At 47.2% G+C, this 17,999-nt stretch overlaps 1 protein-coding gene across 3 annotated transcripts; it reads left to right on the forward strand.

Moving 5' to 3' along the window:
- Positions 1-9,945: 9,945 nt before the first annotated feature.
- LOC119621607 (trypsin-2-like) lies at positions 9,946-14,247 on the forward strand. 3 transcript variants are annotated; one of them, XM_073009436.1, is made up of 6 exons: positions 10,718-10,757; positions 11,785-11,944; positions 12,295-12,336; positions 13,000-13,253; positions 13,657-13,793; positions 14,095-14,247. In XM_073009436.1, the coding sequence occupies exons 1-6, from the start codon at positions 10,718-10,720 to the stop codon at positions 14,245-14,247; spliced, it is 786 nt and encodes a 261-aa protein (XP_072865537.1). The 3 variants fall into 3 exon arrangements, with proteins under 3 accessions (XP_072865536.1, XP_072865537.1, XP_072865538.1); XM_073009435.1 differs by lacking the exons at positions 10,718-10,757; positions 12,295-12,336 and adding an exon at positions 9,946-10,027; XM_073009437.1 differs by lacking the exon at positions 12,295-12,336.
- The last annotated feature ends 3,752 nt before the right edge of the window (positions 14,248-17,999 follow it).

Consider the following 17,999-nt stretch of genomic DNA (forward strand, 5'->3'; position numbering starts at 1 on the left):
TGTTTTCATTCTTTTCATGGCTGTATAATATTCCATGGGGTATATGTACCACATTTCCTTTATCCAGTCTACCGCTGATGGCTACCTAGGTTGATTCCATGGCTTTGCTACTGTGAATAGTGCTGTGACGAATGTGCAAGCGCATCTGTCTTTTTGGCAGAACAATTATTTTCCTTTAGGTAAATGCCCAGTAAAGGAATTGCTGGGTTGAAAGGTAATTCTGTTTTAAACTATCTCAGAAATCTCAAAACTTCTCTCTGCTTTAAATTTTCCATGAACTAATTCATACTCTGGCCAACCGTGTATAAGCGTTCCCTTTCCTCTGCAGCCTCACCAGCATCTTCTGTTTTTGTTTGTTTGTTTGTTTGTTTGTTTGTTTGTTTTGACATTTTAATAATAGCCACTCTGCAGTCAAGCTCTTTCAAGACCAATGTGGGGAAGAGTCACGAATTTCTGTTTTCCAGAAGAGAATTCTTGCCTGTCCAGTGGTAGAATTCTTGTTTTCATCTGTCTTTCATTATTTGTTTTTCAAAGAAAAACCAAAGGTAAAGTGGTATGATCTTCCACACCTGAACCAGTTTGTAGCTGCCAGAGTCTGCTGGAAGGAGGCCCTGAAGGATGGATTGATCTTGTCACCTGGAATTTGAGAGATCAACAAGCCCCATAGCAACCGACCATACACCTGCCCATCAGCACCCATCCTTTCAAGGGATTAGCTCAATTCTGGCTCTGCAGACATTGGCAGCCACAGGTGACAAACACTGGACCTCTGTGGGCTTCCCTTGTCACCCAGGGCCACAATGGGCTGCCTGTCCTAGGCAGAGACACAGCAACATTCTCTCAAACTGGAATTAAGCATAAATCCTCTTCACCAATAACCCTCTGAAGGCACAGTCCCTGCCTCCTTCCTCTGGGATTTTAAAACACACATCTCTCTGACCCAACAGGTAGGTGAGTCTGACTTTAAAGGGGGGAAAATCGGGATGAACTGGGGTATCAGGAATGAATCCCAAGTGTTTTTGTGTGGGGACAGGCATCCACATCCTGAACTGTACCTGGAGATGGAGAAAAATGCAGCAAAAGAGAAAAAATGGGCAACAAAGTGGCTGAAAGTCACTGAAAGCTTGGTTCTTTCTGGCTCGGCGGCCATGGCAGGAGCTGAACCCGAAGGTACTCTGTGTGTCCTCTCAACTCCACAGGCCCCACTTTGGCATTTTTTCCAATTCTCTCTGGTTTCCATTTGCTTCCTCCCTCTACCCCCGGCCATATCCAATTTCACCACTAAGTTTCCGTCTTTTATCATTTTGTTCAGCATCTCCAGAGCATCCCTGGTTCTTTTACCTTTCAAAGATTTCAACCTTGAACACTGCTCACTCCTGCCTATCACCAACCTGAGCTCAGAGTTGCTGAGAGGGGAAAGCATCCTCATAAGGAAGCTCCTTCTTTCCTTACATCATTAGACTTGAGCGGAGACAGCATCCCCATCTCCACACTGCTCTGGCCAAGTTGTGCCTCAGTCAATTATACAACTGTGTCTTAGTAGCCTTGGTAAGGCCCAAATCAGGATATTTTCTGCAGAGATTCACTTTATACTGAGCCCAGCATAATCTCACTGCATCTAAGACAGAAAATTCTAGATCCACCCCTCCAAATCTCCGTCATTGAACCCAATATGTGACCCATTTAACATGTGCTAAAATATCTACCTACTGTAGATTCTCAGATCAAATCGTTACCTAGATTTACCATGGTCCAAACTGTGACATCTGATCAGGGACATGTCATTCTGGTTCAGGCTGTCAGCCCTGAGCAGGTGGGTCAGTTTGCATCACTCTGAGTGCAGGTTGCCAGGGCAACCATCAGGCTACATAAAAAGAACCTATGACTAGATGCACACGAGAGAGACAAATGTCTTCACAATGAAGAAGAGGAGGAGTGTGCAATTGGTTTTCCACCCTCCAATTGCACTGAATAAGCTCCTAGCTAACCTGTACCCCTCCTTCTTTGAAACACTTCCCATCCTTAAACCTTGGTAGGAAGGAGAGCCATCGTCAAGCCCAGAATCCTGTAGAATTTCCTTCTCCTTACTCCATAGTGTTGGAATTCTTGTTCTCCAAAGTCTTGGATTTGACCTTCCTGCACACTGACAGGAGAGAAGCATCTTCATTTTCACAGGAATGAGCCTTAGATAAGATTTTGTTCCTCTCATGGGGGATCCAGGAAACTGAAAGGCCAAGCTTCTTACCAACACTTGCCCTTCCTTAAGTACATTAAATACATCCCCAATAGTTGAAAAGACTCCTAAGCAGCCAGGCCATTCTCCCTCCTGCTAACCCTCATCTCCGGGGCCTAAGAAAGCCCAGCTGTGTGATCCAGGGCTTGACTTTCCCTGTCTTTCCCATCCCAGCATCCTCCCAGGAAACAGCCGGTCTCCCTCTCTGCTCTGAGAAGGCAAGTTTCCTTATCACCTGTGAATCACAAGCCCACAGAGTGGCCAAACATAGCTGAGCTGATGAAAGACCCTGGGAAGGGGAAAGCTGCAGGTTTGTTTCTGCTGAGAGGAGCAGTGACCCTCACCTCACAGACACTTCCTCTCCCGATCCTCGGGAGGTATAAAGACGGGTCCTCCACCACCAGTCAGGCACACTCTACCACCATGAATCCACTCCTGATCCTTACCTTTGCGGGAGCTGCTGGTGAGTATCATGCCCTGCCTCAGGCCCCACCCACACCCTTTGCTGGCAGACATATGCCCTTCCATTCTTGCCGCCTATTCTCTTTTGACTGTGCCCTGATATTCTATTTCCTCCATCTGGCATCTCTACTTCCCATCCTCCTTGGTCCCTCTTTAAGCCTCACTTGTTTCACTTTCTCCCTAATTTCACTACCACCACTGTCATTCATCCATATCCGAGCAGTGGTTGGAAAAGCTGGGAATGGAGGTCACTTGGGGCTGGCCCACAGAATGAAGCAGCAGGCTTCAGGCTTGGCTTCAACAGCACCAGAATAGTACCACTATAGCTGCTCTAAACCTTGAATGCACCTGGGGAGGTTAAAAAATTATTCATGCCAGAGACTGAGCTCTAGAAATTCTAACTTCATTTGTCTGGGGTGTGGCCTATGTTCTGGGTTTTTAAGCTTCCCAGGAGATTTGTAACATTTTCGGGCATGCAGCCACGGTTAAGAATTGCTGTCCTATTGGCCAATAACAACATCTACCCCTGTTCTGCCAAAGTGAGCCTGGGGGCTGCCCTCAACTCTGCCCTGGCTACACAGAATTGAGCTATGGGGGAAACTGGTCATGGCCAGCTCTATGCAGCCAGGGGGTTTTCCTAGTTTAGCCAAAGTCTCCTGACAATCCAGGGCTCAAAAAGCCAGGGGAAGTACACAGGTAATGAATAAAAGAGAGAAGCACTAAGGGGGTGAGGCAACCACATCCCAACACCTATCCCACTGGAAGCATTGTGAAGACATTCATTGCAACTTCAGCCTGGTGACCCCAGGAGAGATCTGAACTCCTGAAGGGTACCTAGCTACGTGCCCTGCAGACAGAGACTTGGGAGCCACATCCAGTGATACTGACCAGGGGTGGCAGCGCTCCCTCCCTTCCTAGCCTCACTGTGCTTCTTAAGGATTTCTAATTAGCAGGAACTAACCACAGGCCGGGAGCACCACCCCTAACATGCTACTGTGGTGCCTTCTCCCTTCCTGTCTCCACTCCAGTTGCTGTCCCCTTTGATGATGATGACAGGATCGTTGGGGGCTACAACCACTTGGGACAGAGGGTGAAGCCCTCAGCTCCCAGAGTGTGTTCCATGGTACACTAGATTAGCACATACAAAGAGATGGAATCCAAAACTAATAAGAAGCTTGGGAGAAAGGGGGGCACTGTTACTAGAAAAATGAATATGTTTCAGAAAGGTAGTCTTTGGGGGGGTATTGATTTTTATTTGGGCTTCTCACAGTGGTTAGAGCTACTCTGCCTTCAGAACAATCACAGCACAGAAAATTAGTCAGCATCTTCGAGGTGGCCCAAAAAATCTGACCAGCTGAATCTTATTGCTAACATACAACAATAGTGACAAATGCTGTTGGTGATGACGTGCCTCTCCAAGGAATGTATCGGCACTGAACCCTCGACCAAGTCCTCCCTTCTCATTCACCTAGAAAATCAGACTCAAGTAAATCTCCCTGACCCCTAACTCTTCCCTCAATTCCCTAGTTCCATCTCTGTGAGCAGCTAGAGAGATGTCCCGCCTACCATAGCGGGAGCCTGACTGTGACTTGGGAATCAAGCCCAGCTCTGCACACTGCATTTTCGTCTTCTTTGCCTTTGGGGTAGGATGCCACAGTGAATCCCTCAGCTAACACCAGCTCCACACTCTGACCAGGGAAAGAAACTAGAGAGGGTCAGGATTTACCCATTTGATCAATTTGCTCAAATTGATTCATTGAGAGAAAGGATTCATTTTCATAAACCTTGCTTGTCTTTAAGACACTTCAATTGAGTCATTTGGGACTCTTTAAAAAAATGTGGAAGGAAAGACATCTGAGGGCTGTGACACCATTCAGCCACTCTGGCCACATGTTGACTGGCTTGCACCCACTGGACGCAGCAGAGGGAGGCAGGCCCCGTGGCGCCTGTGGCACCTGCCAAAGCCTCCTCCTGGCAATTCTGAGAGGGCCCATGTTGGGACCATAACTCATCCAGCCTTGGCCCTGAAGATCCAAGCAAGCTTCTCTTTGAAATTCCACCTTCACCCTCTGTCCCAAGTGGTTGTGGACACCCCTGGAGCTGGTTTCAAGGGCCAGGAACAGCCAAGGGAGACAGACAAGTTCAGAGCACATTTCCAGTTACAGGGAACACAGCACAGGCCCCCATGTGTCCATGGAGCAGCGTGCAAATTGCAGTGATGAGTAGAGTAAAACCTCTACATGGAGCACAGCATTCTTGGCAAACACAGGGGACCGCAGTCCACATGCTGTGGAATACACCCAAGTAAGCATCAGATACTTGTTTGGTAAACACTAAATGTGTAAGATCAATTACCTTGAAAGGGCCATCTGTGCTCCTGATGGGCGGTTTGTGTGAGGCGATGGCTATCACTCACTATCGTCAGAGGAAAACAGGGCTCAGGGCTCACACACCATGGACAGATTGTGACACATGGGTTACCCAGAAAGTCACTGCATACAAACATCACTTTGTTCAACATGGATTTCGTTTTTATGGAGTACAAACACAGACCCTAGTTGACCTTACGGCCTTGGGTTTGTCTGCTTTTGGAGATATATATCCAGTAGATATATGTCTATATAGACAGACAAGACAGATACATTTTTTCCCGTTCTTACCATAATGTCAATGTCTAGGCTGAATATCATCATCACTCAAGAGTCAAGGGAAGAACCAAATGCTTTACATAAACAGGACTGAGCGGAGAGTGTTAGTTTCCCCTGTTTTCTGTCTCCATTCAGATCATTCCTATGAAAGCCCAGCTGGTTACCTGAAGCCAAGAGATAGACATAAGGACCCCATTGGCCTTCCAGATGGCTGCTTCCACCTCCTACCTGGGCCACTTAGACTCTACACAGAAAAGTGAGTCACCACACTCAGAAGGGTTGCCAGCAGAAACAGGGCATGAAAATCACAGATAACCGTGGCATTTCTTCCAAGTGGTCAGTGTAAAGTACACCAACATCACCACCACCAAAAACACAGAACAAGCAAAAAAATGCTTATTCAAAATCCAAGACAAAATACTGTGTGAGATTCAGGCCATGGGATTGCCTTTTCTCAGGCCACACAGCTTTCCCAGTCCATTTGCTCACACGCAACCGTGAGATTTGAAGGTCTGCAGAGCGTGTGCTCAGGATCAAGGCGGGTACTGTTCACCTGTGGGTCCAGACATAAGAGCAAAGAGGCAGAAAGCTGCAACTCTGTCCACCACTGTGACTTAGGGCCTCCTTCACACTGATGCTCCGAAGAGCCCCCACCTCAGCATTCACACAAAACATCTCCTTCTGGCTCAACTACATCCAGGCTGGAGTGCCGTGGCATGGCCTCTGCTCACTACAACCTTCACCTCCTGGGTTCAAGTGATTCAGTCTCCCAAACAGCTGGGATTACAGGCACGCACCACCATTCCCAGCTAATTTGTTTTTTTTTTTTTTTTTTGTATTGTATTGTTAGTAGAGATAGGGTTTCACCATGTTGGCCAGTCTGGTTTTGAACTCCTGACCTCAAGTAATCCAAAGTACTGGGATTACAGGTGTGAGCTACCACTTCTGGTGCAGGTTCCATTTAAAAAATATAATTTCAATTTTTATTTTAGATTCAGGGGGTACATGTGCAGGTTTGTTACATGGATATATTGTGTAATACTGAGGTTTGGGGCACAAATGATCTCATCACTCAGGCAGTGAGCGTAGTACCCAATAGGTAGTTTTTCACCCTCCTTCTCTCTTCCCTCTAGTAGTTGCAGTATCTACTGTTCCCATATTTATATCCATGTTTACCCAATGCTCAGCTCCCACTTATACATGAGAATGTGATATTTGGTTTTCTGTTCCTATGTTAATTTGCTTAGGATTATGGTCTCCAGCTCCATCCATGTTTCTGCAAAGGACCTGATTTCATTCTTCTCATGGCTGTATAATATTCCATGGTGTATGTACCACATTTCCTTCATTCAGTCTACCCTTGATGGCCACCTAGGTCGATTCCATGGCTTTGCTACTGTGAATAGTGCTGTGACAGACATGCAAGAGCATCTGTCTTTTTTGCAGAACAATTATTTTCCTTTGGGTAAATGCCCAGTAAAGGAATTGCTGGGTGGAATCGTAGTTCTGTTTTAAATTATTTCAGAAATCTCCAAAATGCTTTCTGCATTACTTTTTCTGTAAACTAATTTACACTCAGGCCAACAGTATATCAGCATTCCCTTTCCTCTGTAGCCTCACCAGCATCTTCCTTTTTTTTTTTTTTTTTTTTTTTTTTTACATTTTAATAATAGCCACTCTCCAGCCAAGCTCTTTCAAGGCCAACGGAGGGAAGAGCCACAAATATCCCTTTTCCCGAAGAGAATTCTTGCCTGCCCACTGGTAAAATGCTTGTTTTATCTGTCTTTTGTTGTTTGTCAAAGAAAAATCAAAGATAAAGTGGTATGATCTTCCACACCTGAACCAGTTTGCAGCCACCAGAGCCTCCTGGGCAGGGGACCCTCAAGCATGCGTTGATCTCGTCACCTGGAATTTGAGAGATCAACAAGCCCCATAGTAACCGACCATACAACTGCCCATCAGCGCCCATCCATTCATGGGATTAGCTCAATTCTGGCTCTGCAGACACTGGCAGCCACAGGTGACAAATCCTGGGCCACTGTGGGCTTCCCTCATCACCCAAGGCCACAATGGGCTACCTGTCCTAGGCAGAGACACAGCAACATTCTATTAAACTGAAAATAAGCTAAAATCCACTTCACTAATAATCATCTGAGGGCACAGTCCCTGCCCGCATCCTCGGGGATTTTAAAACACACATCTCTCTGACCCAAACAGGTAGGTGACTCTGACTTTAAAAGGGAGGGAAATCGGGATGAATTGGGGTATCAGGAATGAATCCCAAGTGTTTTTATGTAGGAATGGCATCCACGTCCCGAATTGTACCTGGAGATGGAAAAAAAGGCAGGAGAGAAGGAGAGAAAAAAAGGGGGACAAAGTGGCTAAAAGTAATTGAAAGCATCTCTTGTGGTTCTTTCCAGCTCTGGCTGCTTTGCCAAGATCATAGGTGAAGGCAGGGTCAGCTCTGGCTGACAGCTGCTGCTCTGGGAGATGGGAGAGTCATTCACCTCCAGAAAGCTCATTTGATCATCTGTAAAACAGGGAATCCCATAGTGGGTTGTGATGATAAAATGAAAAATACATTCTTAACATGTATGAGTTACATACTGTATAGTAAGGTACATGCTATATAGTAAGCACACAAAAATGATTCAGTGTTATCATAATTGAAGGACAGTGGTTTGGTGTGCTAACCACTAAATACAAACCAGAAAGATGTCTTAGAGAAGTAGACAAAGAAAACTGTAGCTCAGAATGAACAGCAGCAAGAATGGCATGTCCTCCAAATTGAGCTTGGGCAGCTGGATCCGAACCTGTCCTACACATATGAGTCTACGGTATGAAGTAACAGTCTCCACCTATAGCTGTCTTTGCTGCCTATAAGGTCATTCATTTTTGAACAAAGCTGACCTCAGACTATACTGTGATCATTTAAGGAAGAGTGCAAAATACTGGAGAGGGCTAGTCTTCAAGCTCTAGATACAGAAAATCCTCATATTCTTGGGTGTTCCCTTTCAGACAGAGAGTGAGAGTCACAAGCACTGATCCAAAAATCCCCTTTTCCAAAAGATTTTCCACCTTCTACTAAGGTTCATCTCCCTGTTTAGTGCACACTGGTGTCTACAATTGCTAGAGCAAGAGTCTCTCCTTATCCTCCAAGGCAGGAGTTCTGTGAAGACCCCAAGACAAGGGGGCAAAATGAAACATGTTTAGGGACAACAAATGAAAAACCCATATTATCGATGCCCCAAAATCTGGATACCTCAGGCTTGACCAGTTATTCGTGAGCAGAGAAGTGTGTCATCTACATGGCGGTCATGGCCTGGATGGGTCTGGAACTGTGGCAAGGTAAGGTTCTGAGACAAGGTGTCAGGAGAAAGATGAATTGAATCATCTATTTCTGCCAGGAAAAAAAGCACTAGGAAGGAATCAGATGTACAGTTTGTCCTCTGGGTACCTCTGCTTTGATCCTCAATAAATCTCCTGTTAGATGCCACCTGCAGCAATTCCCACACTTCACAGCACTCTCCATGGCTTCCGTTGGCCTTATGATCAGCTCTGCCAAGATCTGTATTCTTGGGAAAGACAGAATCTTTCTGAATCTCATTGTCTTCCTCTATAAATGGAAATAATTTTGTTCTGCACAAATCACAATTAGCATGTTTGTGGGAAGTTAAACTGTGAAACTCAGCATAAATGAAGAGCTATGCACCACTCTTGCTTACCTAAAAACTCGTATAAAGTTGTCAGGCAGCATACACCATCTAAGTACAGCAGTGTTAGGTTTGAGCCCAACAGTGATTAGAGGGGGTATGGGGTGGTGAGGGTGTCTCCAAGCAGTAGGTCTCCTGGCTGTGAAGAAGCTGACTTGGCAGCCATGCCAGGAATTGGGCCAGAAGGTAGTCTGTGTGTCCTCTCAACTCCTTGGGCCCCACTCTGGCATTTTTTCCAATTCCCTCTGGTTTCCATTTGCTTCCTCCCTCTAGCCCCTGGCCATGTCCAATTGCACCACCAAGTTTCTGAGCTTTGCTCATTTTGTTCACCATCTTCAGAACATTGCTGTTTCTTTTACCTTTCAAAGAATTCGAACTTGAACTCTGCTCACTCCTACCCATCACCAGCCTGAACTCAGAGTTGGTGAGAAGGGAAAGCACCCTCATAAGGAAGCTCCTCCTTTCTTTACATCACTAGACCTGAGCGCAGATAGCATCTCCATCTCCACACTGCTCTGGCCAGGTTATGCCTCAGTCAATTACACAACTGTATTTCAGTAGCATTGGTAGGGCGCAAATCAGGATATTATCTGGGAAGATTCACTTTGTACTGAACACATAACAATCTCACTGCATCTAAAATAGAAAATTCCAGACCCACCCCTCCACATCTTCGTTATTGAACCCAATATGTGACCCATTTACCATGTGCTAAAATCTCAGATCAGATCGTATCCCAGATTTACCATGGTCCACACTCTGACATCTGATCAGGGGCATATCATGCTAGTTCAGGCTGTCAGCCCTGAGCAAGTGGGTCAGTTTGCATCACCCTGAGTGCCAGTTGCCAGGGCATCCTTGAGGCTGCATAAAAAGAACCTATGATAAGATGCATATGAGGGAAACAAATGTCTTCACATTGAAGAAGGGGAGGAGTGCGCCATTGGTTTTCCATCCTCCAGATGCACTGAGTAAGCTCCTACCTAACCTGTGCCCCCTCCTTTGAAACACTTCCCATCCTTAAGCCTTGGTAGGAAGGAGAGCCATCTGGAAGCCCAGAATCCTGTGGAATGCTGCATTTCCCTTCTCCTTACCCCTTAATTTGGATTTCTTATTCCCTAAAGCCTTAGATTTAACCGTGCCACACGCTGACTGCAGAGAAGCATCTTCATATTCACAGGAACGAGCCTTAGATATGACTTTGCTCCTCTCATGGGGGCTTCAGGACACTGAAAAGCCAAGCTTGTTACCAACACTTGCCCTTCCTTAAGTACATTAAATACATCCACAATAGTTAAAAGGATTCCTAAACAGCCAGGCCATTCTCCCTCCTTCTAACCCTCATTTCCTCGGCCTAAGAAAGCCCAGCTGTGTGATCTGGGTCTTATCTTTCCTTGTCTTTCCCATCCCAGCATCCTTGCAAGAAACAGCCAGTCTCCCTCTCTGCTCTCAGAAGGCAAGTTCCCTTATCATCTGTGAATCACAAGCCCATAGAGTGGCCAAACATAGCTGGGCTGATGCAAGACCCTGGGAAGGGGAAAGCTGCAGGTGTGTTGGTGCTGGGAGGGGTGGTGACCTTCACCTCACAGACACCTCCTCTCCCCATCCTCGGGAGGTATAAAGACGGGTCCTCCACCACCAGTCAGGGACACTCTACCACCATGAATCCACTCCTGATCCTTGCCTTTGTGGGAGCTGCTGGTGAGTTTCATGCCCTGCCTCAGGCCCCACCCACCCCTTTCCTGGCAGACACATGCCCTGCCATTCTTGCTACTTCTCCTCTTTTGACTGTGCTCTGATGTTCTATTTCCTCCATCTGGCATCTCTACTTCCCATCCTCCCTGGGCTCTCTTTAAGCCTCACCTCTTTCACCTTCTCCCTGATTTCACTCCCACCACTGCAATTCATCCATATCCAAGCTGGGGATGGAGATGCTGGGAAGGGAGACAAGGTGAGGCGGGCCCACGAAATAAAGCAGCGGGCTTCAGGCTTGGCTCCCACAGCACCAGAATACCTCCACTATAGCTGCTCTTACCCTTGAATGCACCTGGGAGGTGGCAAAATTACTCATGCCAGAGACTCAACTCTAGAAATTCTCACTTCTTTTGTCTGGGGTGCAGCCTGTGTTCTGGGCTTTTAAGCTTCCCAGGTGATGTTTAACATTTCTAGGCATGCAGCCAAGGTTAAGAATTGCTGTTCTTTTGGCAAATAATAACGTCTACATTTGTTCTGCCAATATGAGCCTGGGGCTGCCCTCAACTCTGCCCTCACTACACAGTTCTGAGCTGAGGGGGAAGCTGGTCATGGCCAGGTCTACGCAGCCAGGGGGTTTTCCTAGCTTGGCTGAAGTATCCTGACCATCCAGGGCTTAAATAGCCAGGTGGAATACACAGGTGGTGAATGAAAGAGAGAAGCATTCAGTGGGTGAGACAACTCCATCCCAACTCCTATCCCACTGGAAGCATTGTGAGGACATTCCTTGCATCCTCAGCCTGGTGACCCCAGGAGAGAACTGAACACCCACAGGATACCTAGCTATGTGCCCTGCAGACACAGAGACTTGGGAGCCACATCCAGTGATGCTCACCAGGGGTAGCAGCGCTCACTCCCTTGCCTAGCCTCACTGTGCTGCTTAAGGATTTCTAATTCGCAGGAAGCAACTGCAGGCTGGGAGCACCACCCCTAACATGCAACTGACTTGCCTTCTCCCTTCCCGTCTCCACTCCAGTTGCTGTCCCCATTGACGATGATGACAAGATTGTTGGGGGCTACACCTGTGAGGAGAATTCTGTCCCCTACCAGGTGTCCCTGTATTCTGGCTACCACTTCTGTGGTGGCGCCCTCATCTGTAAACAGTGGGTGGTTTCAGCCTGTCACTGCTACAAGTCGTAAGTGTGGGGCCCCTGAATGCAAAAATCCAAGCCAGGCTGCCTGGGAGAGCTTGGCTTCAGCCCAGGGAACTACTGAGGTTGGGTAAGAGGGATGGGAGAGGTGGTGGAGAAGAAAACTTGTTGGCAGCAGCTGACTCTCCAGAACAGAGAGTGAACACAAGACAGGAACCTCTCACACCCAGGAAAATCCATGAAATAGCAAGGGTTGTGGTCATAAAAGCAGGCAAGGATGATCTTGGAGTGGACTGAGCTTGTGAGAAAAGCACGCAAGTACTTTGCTGGTTAGCTACACATTAAAGCCCTAGGAAAGAGTTTTTTAAAATACTGATGCCTGTGTCCTATCTCAGGGCAATTAACTCAAAATTTTCAGGAAGAGGCTGTGAATATCAGTAAGTATTTCACACTCTACGTCTGGTAACTGTAGAGTGTATAGACAGAACTCAGAACTGCTGCCTATACCAGGAACTCTCAAACCTGAGTATGCATCAGAAAAACCTATAGGCTCATTAAGGCACAAATCACTGGGTCCCATACCCAAGGTTCTGATCAATAGACAGGGCTAAGGACCAAGAATTTACATTTCTAACAAGTTCCCAGGAGATTCTAATACTATGGCTACCTTTGGATTAGATTACACAGAAGTATGATGCTCACCAGCCCAAGAAAGGAGAGAGGAACAGGCACTGTGCACAGTTAGCAAAGGCCTGGGATGGAGGATACTGGGAAATCTTCAAGGATCTCCTTGTGCCCACAGTGCTAGTGACTGTGGAGATTCTGGGAAAGAGGCTGTGAAGGTGGACTGAGAAGCAGCCTCCACTGGGATCCCTTTGACTCTGCCCTACCCCACTAACACCAACCTCTGAAGCAGAAAGATCCTGGGTCTCACACCTGCACTGACCCACATCCCTCTTCTATCCCTTCGATATGGCCACACACCCCACCCTATGACTCCAGAGCTGTCCATGAGCACAGAGCTTGAGGACCCTGGGGAAAATGGGATGGGTAACCCAGCTGTGAGAGAAGGTCTTTACCATGCCTGCCATGCCCATCAGCCGCATCCAGGTGAGACTGGGAGAGCACAACATCAACATCCTCGAGGGGACTGAGCAGTTCATCAACGCAGCCAAGATCATCTGCCACCCCGAATACAACGATGAGACTCTGGACAATGACATCATGCTGATCAAGCTCTCCACACCTGCCGTCATCAATGACTACGTGTCCATCATCCCTCTGCCCACCGTCCCTCCAGCTCCCTGCACTGACTGCCTCATCTCTGGTTGGGGCAACACTCTGAGCTCTGGCGGTGCGTGGCTCCCTTTGTCCTTCTACTTCCCTCAATCCTCACAATTTCCAGAACGAATCATGCCCCTTAACTTAAATCCACTTGCCTCCGGGCTTAAGACACATTTCCAGTGCCCATTACACACAGGCTCTGCACTGGGCACCAGAGGATGCAAAGTCTCAAGGACTTGGGCTCCTAAAATCAAGAGACAGGACAAATGGAGAATGTGCTGTGATTACATGTTGGGAGGGGTTCAACAATGATCATTCTGGGATTGAAAAGCCAGAGTCCCTTGCCAGGACTTATGTTTTGGAGTCCTTTCCAGGGGCAGTGTTCCTCTTCAATGTTCCATCCTAGATTATTGTCTCCTTCTCTGGCCTGACCCACATTTCTACTTTCTTTGTTCTCTTCCTGATTCTCACAGCTGACTACCCAGATGAGCTGCAGTGCCTGGATGCTCCTGTGCTGACCCAGGCTGAGTGTGAAGCCTGCTACCCAGGGGAGATTACCAGCAACATGTTCTGTATAGGCTTCCTTGAGGGAGGCAAGGATTCCTGCCAGGTGATTTGAACAACCCTTCCCATGCAGAGGTTCCCACTGATACCCAGGCCCCACCTGGGAAAAAGATTGGAACTCCCAAGGTGGCGGGGCTGAGGAGGCTCCCTGCAGTGTCCCCATGGAGAAGTGAGGAAGGCTCCCTTGGGCTGCATGCTGTCTGCTTAGGAAGAACAGAGAATGGGCCACACCATGAGAAGGACGTGGAGGCACAGAGCTGTCTGGAAAGGGGTCTTTAAGGTTCAGAGTCAATATAGCTATATTCCTCCTCCATCTGTCCATACAACTTGTCCCTTCTTCCACCCAGGGGGACTCTGGTGGCCCTGCGGTCTGCAACGGGGAGCTCCAAGGCATTGTCTCCTGGGGCTATGGCTGTGCCCAGGAAAACAAGCCTGGAGTCTACACCAAGGTCTACAACTATGTGGACTGGATTAAGGATACCATAGCTGCCAACAGCTAAAGCCACCGGTCCCTTTGCTGTCTCTATACCAATAAAGTGACCCTGTTCTCACTGTGTCTGTGCCTGCTCCCTCACACTCCTTCACCCTGGAAAGCATCCTCCAATTTCAGGTCAGACTCAACTTTCCCACTTAAAGGTAAACAGAGCCCCCAGCTCCCCGAATGTGTTCCGTGGTACACTAGATTAGCACATACAAGGAGATAGAATCCAAAACTAATAAGCTTGGGAGAAAGGGGGGCACTGTTTTCTAGAGAAACGTGAGTTTCAGAAAGGTGCTCTTGGATGGGGGGTATTAATTTTTATCTGGGTTCTCACAATGGTTAGGGCTACTCTGCCTTCAGAACAATCACAGCACAGAAAACGTGTAAGCATCTTCGAGGCAGCCCAAAAAATCTGACCAGCTGAATCTTATTGCTAACATACAACAATAATGACCAATGCTGTTGGTGATGACATGCCTCTCCCAGGAATGCATTGGCACCAAGCCCTGGACTAAGCCCTCCCATCTCATTCACCTGGAAAATCAGACTCAAGTAAATCTCCCTGGCCCCTAACTCTTCCTCAATTCCCTACTTCTCTCTCTCTGTGAGCTGCTAGAGAGATGTCCCGCCTACCATAGCAGAAGCCAGACTGCGACTTGGGAATCAAGCCCACCTCTGCATGCTGCATTTTTATCTTCTTTGCCTCTGGGATAGGACACCACAGTGAATCCCACAGCTACCACCACCTCCCCACTCCGACCAGGGAAAGAAACTAGAGAGAGTCAGGATTCACCCATTTGATCAATTAACTGAGGAAGGATTCATTTTCATAAAACTTGCTTTCCTTTGAGACACTTCAAGTGAGTTATTTGGGACTCTTTAAAAGTGGTGGAAGGAAGGACATCTGAGGACTGTGACACCATCCAGCCACTCTGGCCACACGTTGGCAGGCTTGCACCCACTGGAGGCAGCAGACAGAGGCAGGCCCCATGGCACCTGTGGCAGCTGCCAAATCCTCCTCCTGGCAAATCTGAGAGGGCCTATGTTAGGGCCACAACTCATCCAAGCTTGGCACCGAAGATCCAAGCAAGCTTCTCTTTGAAATTCCACCTTCACCTTCTGTCCCAAGTGGTTGTGGATATCCCTGGGAGCTGGTACCAAGGGCCAGGAGCAGCCAAGGGAGACAGACAGGTTCAGAGCACATTTCCTGTTACAGCGAACACAGTACAGGTCTCCAAGTGTCCACGGTGCAGCATACAAATTGCAGTGATGAGTAGAGTAAAATCTCTACATGGAGCACAGCATTCCTGGCCAACAAAGGGGACCGCAGTCCACATGCTGTGGAATACACCCAAGTAAGCATCAGACACTTGTTGGTAAATGGTAAATGTGTAAGATCAATTACCTTGAGAGGGCCATCTGGGCTCCAGATGTGTGATTCGTGTGAGGAGATGGCTACCACTCACTATCTTCAGAGGAAAACGGGGCTCAGGGCTTACACACAATGGACAGATACCCGTAGGTCCCCCAGAAAGTCACTGCATAGAAACATCACTTTGTTCAACATGAATTTTGTTTTTCTGGAGTCCAAAGTCATACCCTAGTTCACCGTACAGCCTTGGGTTTGTCTGCTTTAGGAGATATATGTCCAGTAGATAGATAGACAGACAAGACAGATACACTTTTTCCCTTTCTTACATAATGTCAATGCCTTGTCTGAATATAATCATCACTCAAGAGTCAAGGGGAGAACAAAACACTTCACATAAAGAGGGTTGGGCAGGGAGTGTTAGTTTCCACTGTTTTCTGTCTCCATTCAGATCATTCCCACCAAAGCCCAGCTGGTTACCTGAAGCCAAGAGACAGACGCAAGTATACCAATGGCCTTCCAGATGGCTGCTTCCACCTCCTACCTGGGCCACGTAGACTCTTTACACAGAGAAGTTAGTCACCCCACTCAGAAGGGTTGCCAGCAGAAACAGGGTATGTAAATCACAGATAACCATGAGATTTCTTCGAAGTGATCTGTATAAAATAAACTACCACCACCACCACCACCACCAAAAACACAAAACAAAAAATAAAATAAAATAAAATAAAATAAGGCTTATTCAAAATTCAAGACAAAATACTATGTGAGAGCCAGGCCATGGGGTTGCCTTTTCTCAGACCACACAGCTTTCCCAGTCCATTTGCTCACATGGAACTGTGAGATGTGAAGCTCTCCAGAGCGTGTGCTCAGGATTGAGGCTGGTGCTGTTCACCTGTGGGCAAAGAAGCAGAAAGCTAGACTAAAGGGCAAAGAAGCAGAAAGCTGCCACTGTGTCCACCACCATGGCTTAGGGCCTCCTTCTCACAGAGGCTCCGAAGAGCTCCACCTCAGCCTTCACACAAAATATCTCCTTCCGGCTGAACTACAGCCAGGCTAGAGTGCCGTGGCATCATCTCTGCTCACTATAACCTCCGCCTCCCAGGATGAAGTGACTCAGCCTCCCAAGTAGCTGGGGTTACAGGCACCCGCCACCATGCCCAGCTAATTTCTTTGTTGTTGTTGTTGTTGTTGTTGTTGTTGTTGTTGTTGTTTGTATTTTTAGTAGAGACAGGGTTTCATCATGCTGGACAGGCTGGTTTTGAACTCCTGACCTCAAGTGATAGAAAGTGCTGGGATTACAGGCATGAGCCTCTGCTTCTGGCCCAGGGCCCATTTTTGAAAAAATAATTTCAACTTTTATTTTAGATTCAGGGGCTACATGAGCAGGATCATTACCCGGGTATATTGTGTGATGCTGAGCTTTGGGGCACAAATTATCTCATCATGCAGACACCAAGCATAATACCCAATAGTTAGTTTTTCAGTCCTTTCCACCCTCCCTCTCTTCCCTCTAGTAGTTGCAGTGTCTACGTTTCCTATATTTATATCCATGTGTACCCAATGCTCAGCTCCCACTTATACATGAGAACATGATATTTGGTTTTCCGTTCCTATGTTGATTTCCTTAGGAGTATGGTCTCCAAGCAGATCCATGTTGCTGCAAAGGACATGATTTCATTCTTCTCATGGATGCATAGTATTCCACGGCATATATGTACCACATTTCCTTTATCCAGTCTACCGCTGATGGCCCCCTAGGTTCATTCCATGGCTTTGCTACTGTGAATAGTGCTGTGAAAGATGTTCAAGAGCATGTGTCTTTTTGGCAGAACAACTATTTTCCTTTGGGTAAATGCCCACTAAAGGAATTGCTGGGTGGAACTGTAGTTTTGTTTTAAATTATTTCAGAAATCTCCAAACTGCTTTCTGCATTAATTTTTCCATGAACTAATTTACACTCAGGTTAACAGTGTATAAGCATTCCCTTTCCTCTGCAGCCTCACCAGCATCTTCTAATTTTTTGACATTTTAATAATAGCCATTCTGCAGCCAAGTGCTTTCAAGGCCAACGTGGGGAAGAGCCACAGACATCCATTTCCAGAAGAGAATTCTTGCCTGCCCACTGGTAGAATTCTTGTTTTCATTGGTCTTTCATTGTTTAGTTTTCGAAGAAAAACCAAAGGTAAAGTGGTATGATCTTCCACACCTGAACCAGTTTGCAGCCACCAGAGCCTGCTGGGAAGGGGTCCGTCCAGCATGCATTGATCTTGTCACCTGGAATTTGAGAGATCAACAAGCCCCATAGCAACCGACCACACAAGTGCCCATCAGCACTTGTCCTTTCAAGGGATTAGCTCAATTCTGGCTCTGCAGACACTGGCAGACACAGGACACAAACC

This window comes from Chlorocebus sabaeus, chromosome 21 (genome assembly GCF_047675955.1).
Source record: "Chlorocebus sabaeus isolate Y175 chromosome 21, mChlSab1.0.hap1, whole genome shotgun sequence".
NCBI lineage: Eukaryota > Metazoa > Chordata > Mammalia > Primates > Cercopithecidae > Chlorocebus > Chlorocebus sabaeus.

What these genes read in the sequence shown, in the direction of transcription:
- LOC119621607 (XM_073009435.1), top strand. Translation starts at nt 9,946, where the DNA reads ATGCATATGAGGGAAACAAATGTCTTCACATTGAAGAAGGGGAGGAGT. An exon ending in CCATCCTCCAGATGCACTGA is followed by an intron (nt 10,028 to 11,784) that starts GTAAGCTCCTAC and finishes TCTCCACTCCAG; the next exon opens with TTGCTGTCCCCATTGACGAT. An exon ending in CAACACTCTGAGCTCTGGCG is followed by an intron (nt 13,254 to 13,656) that starts GTGCGTGGCTCC and finishes TGATTCTCACAG; the next exon opens with CTGACTACCCAGATGAGCTG.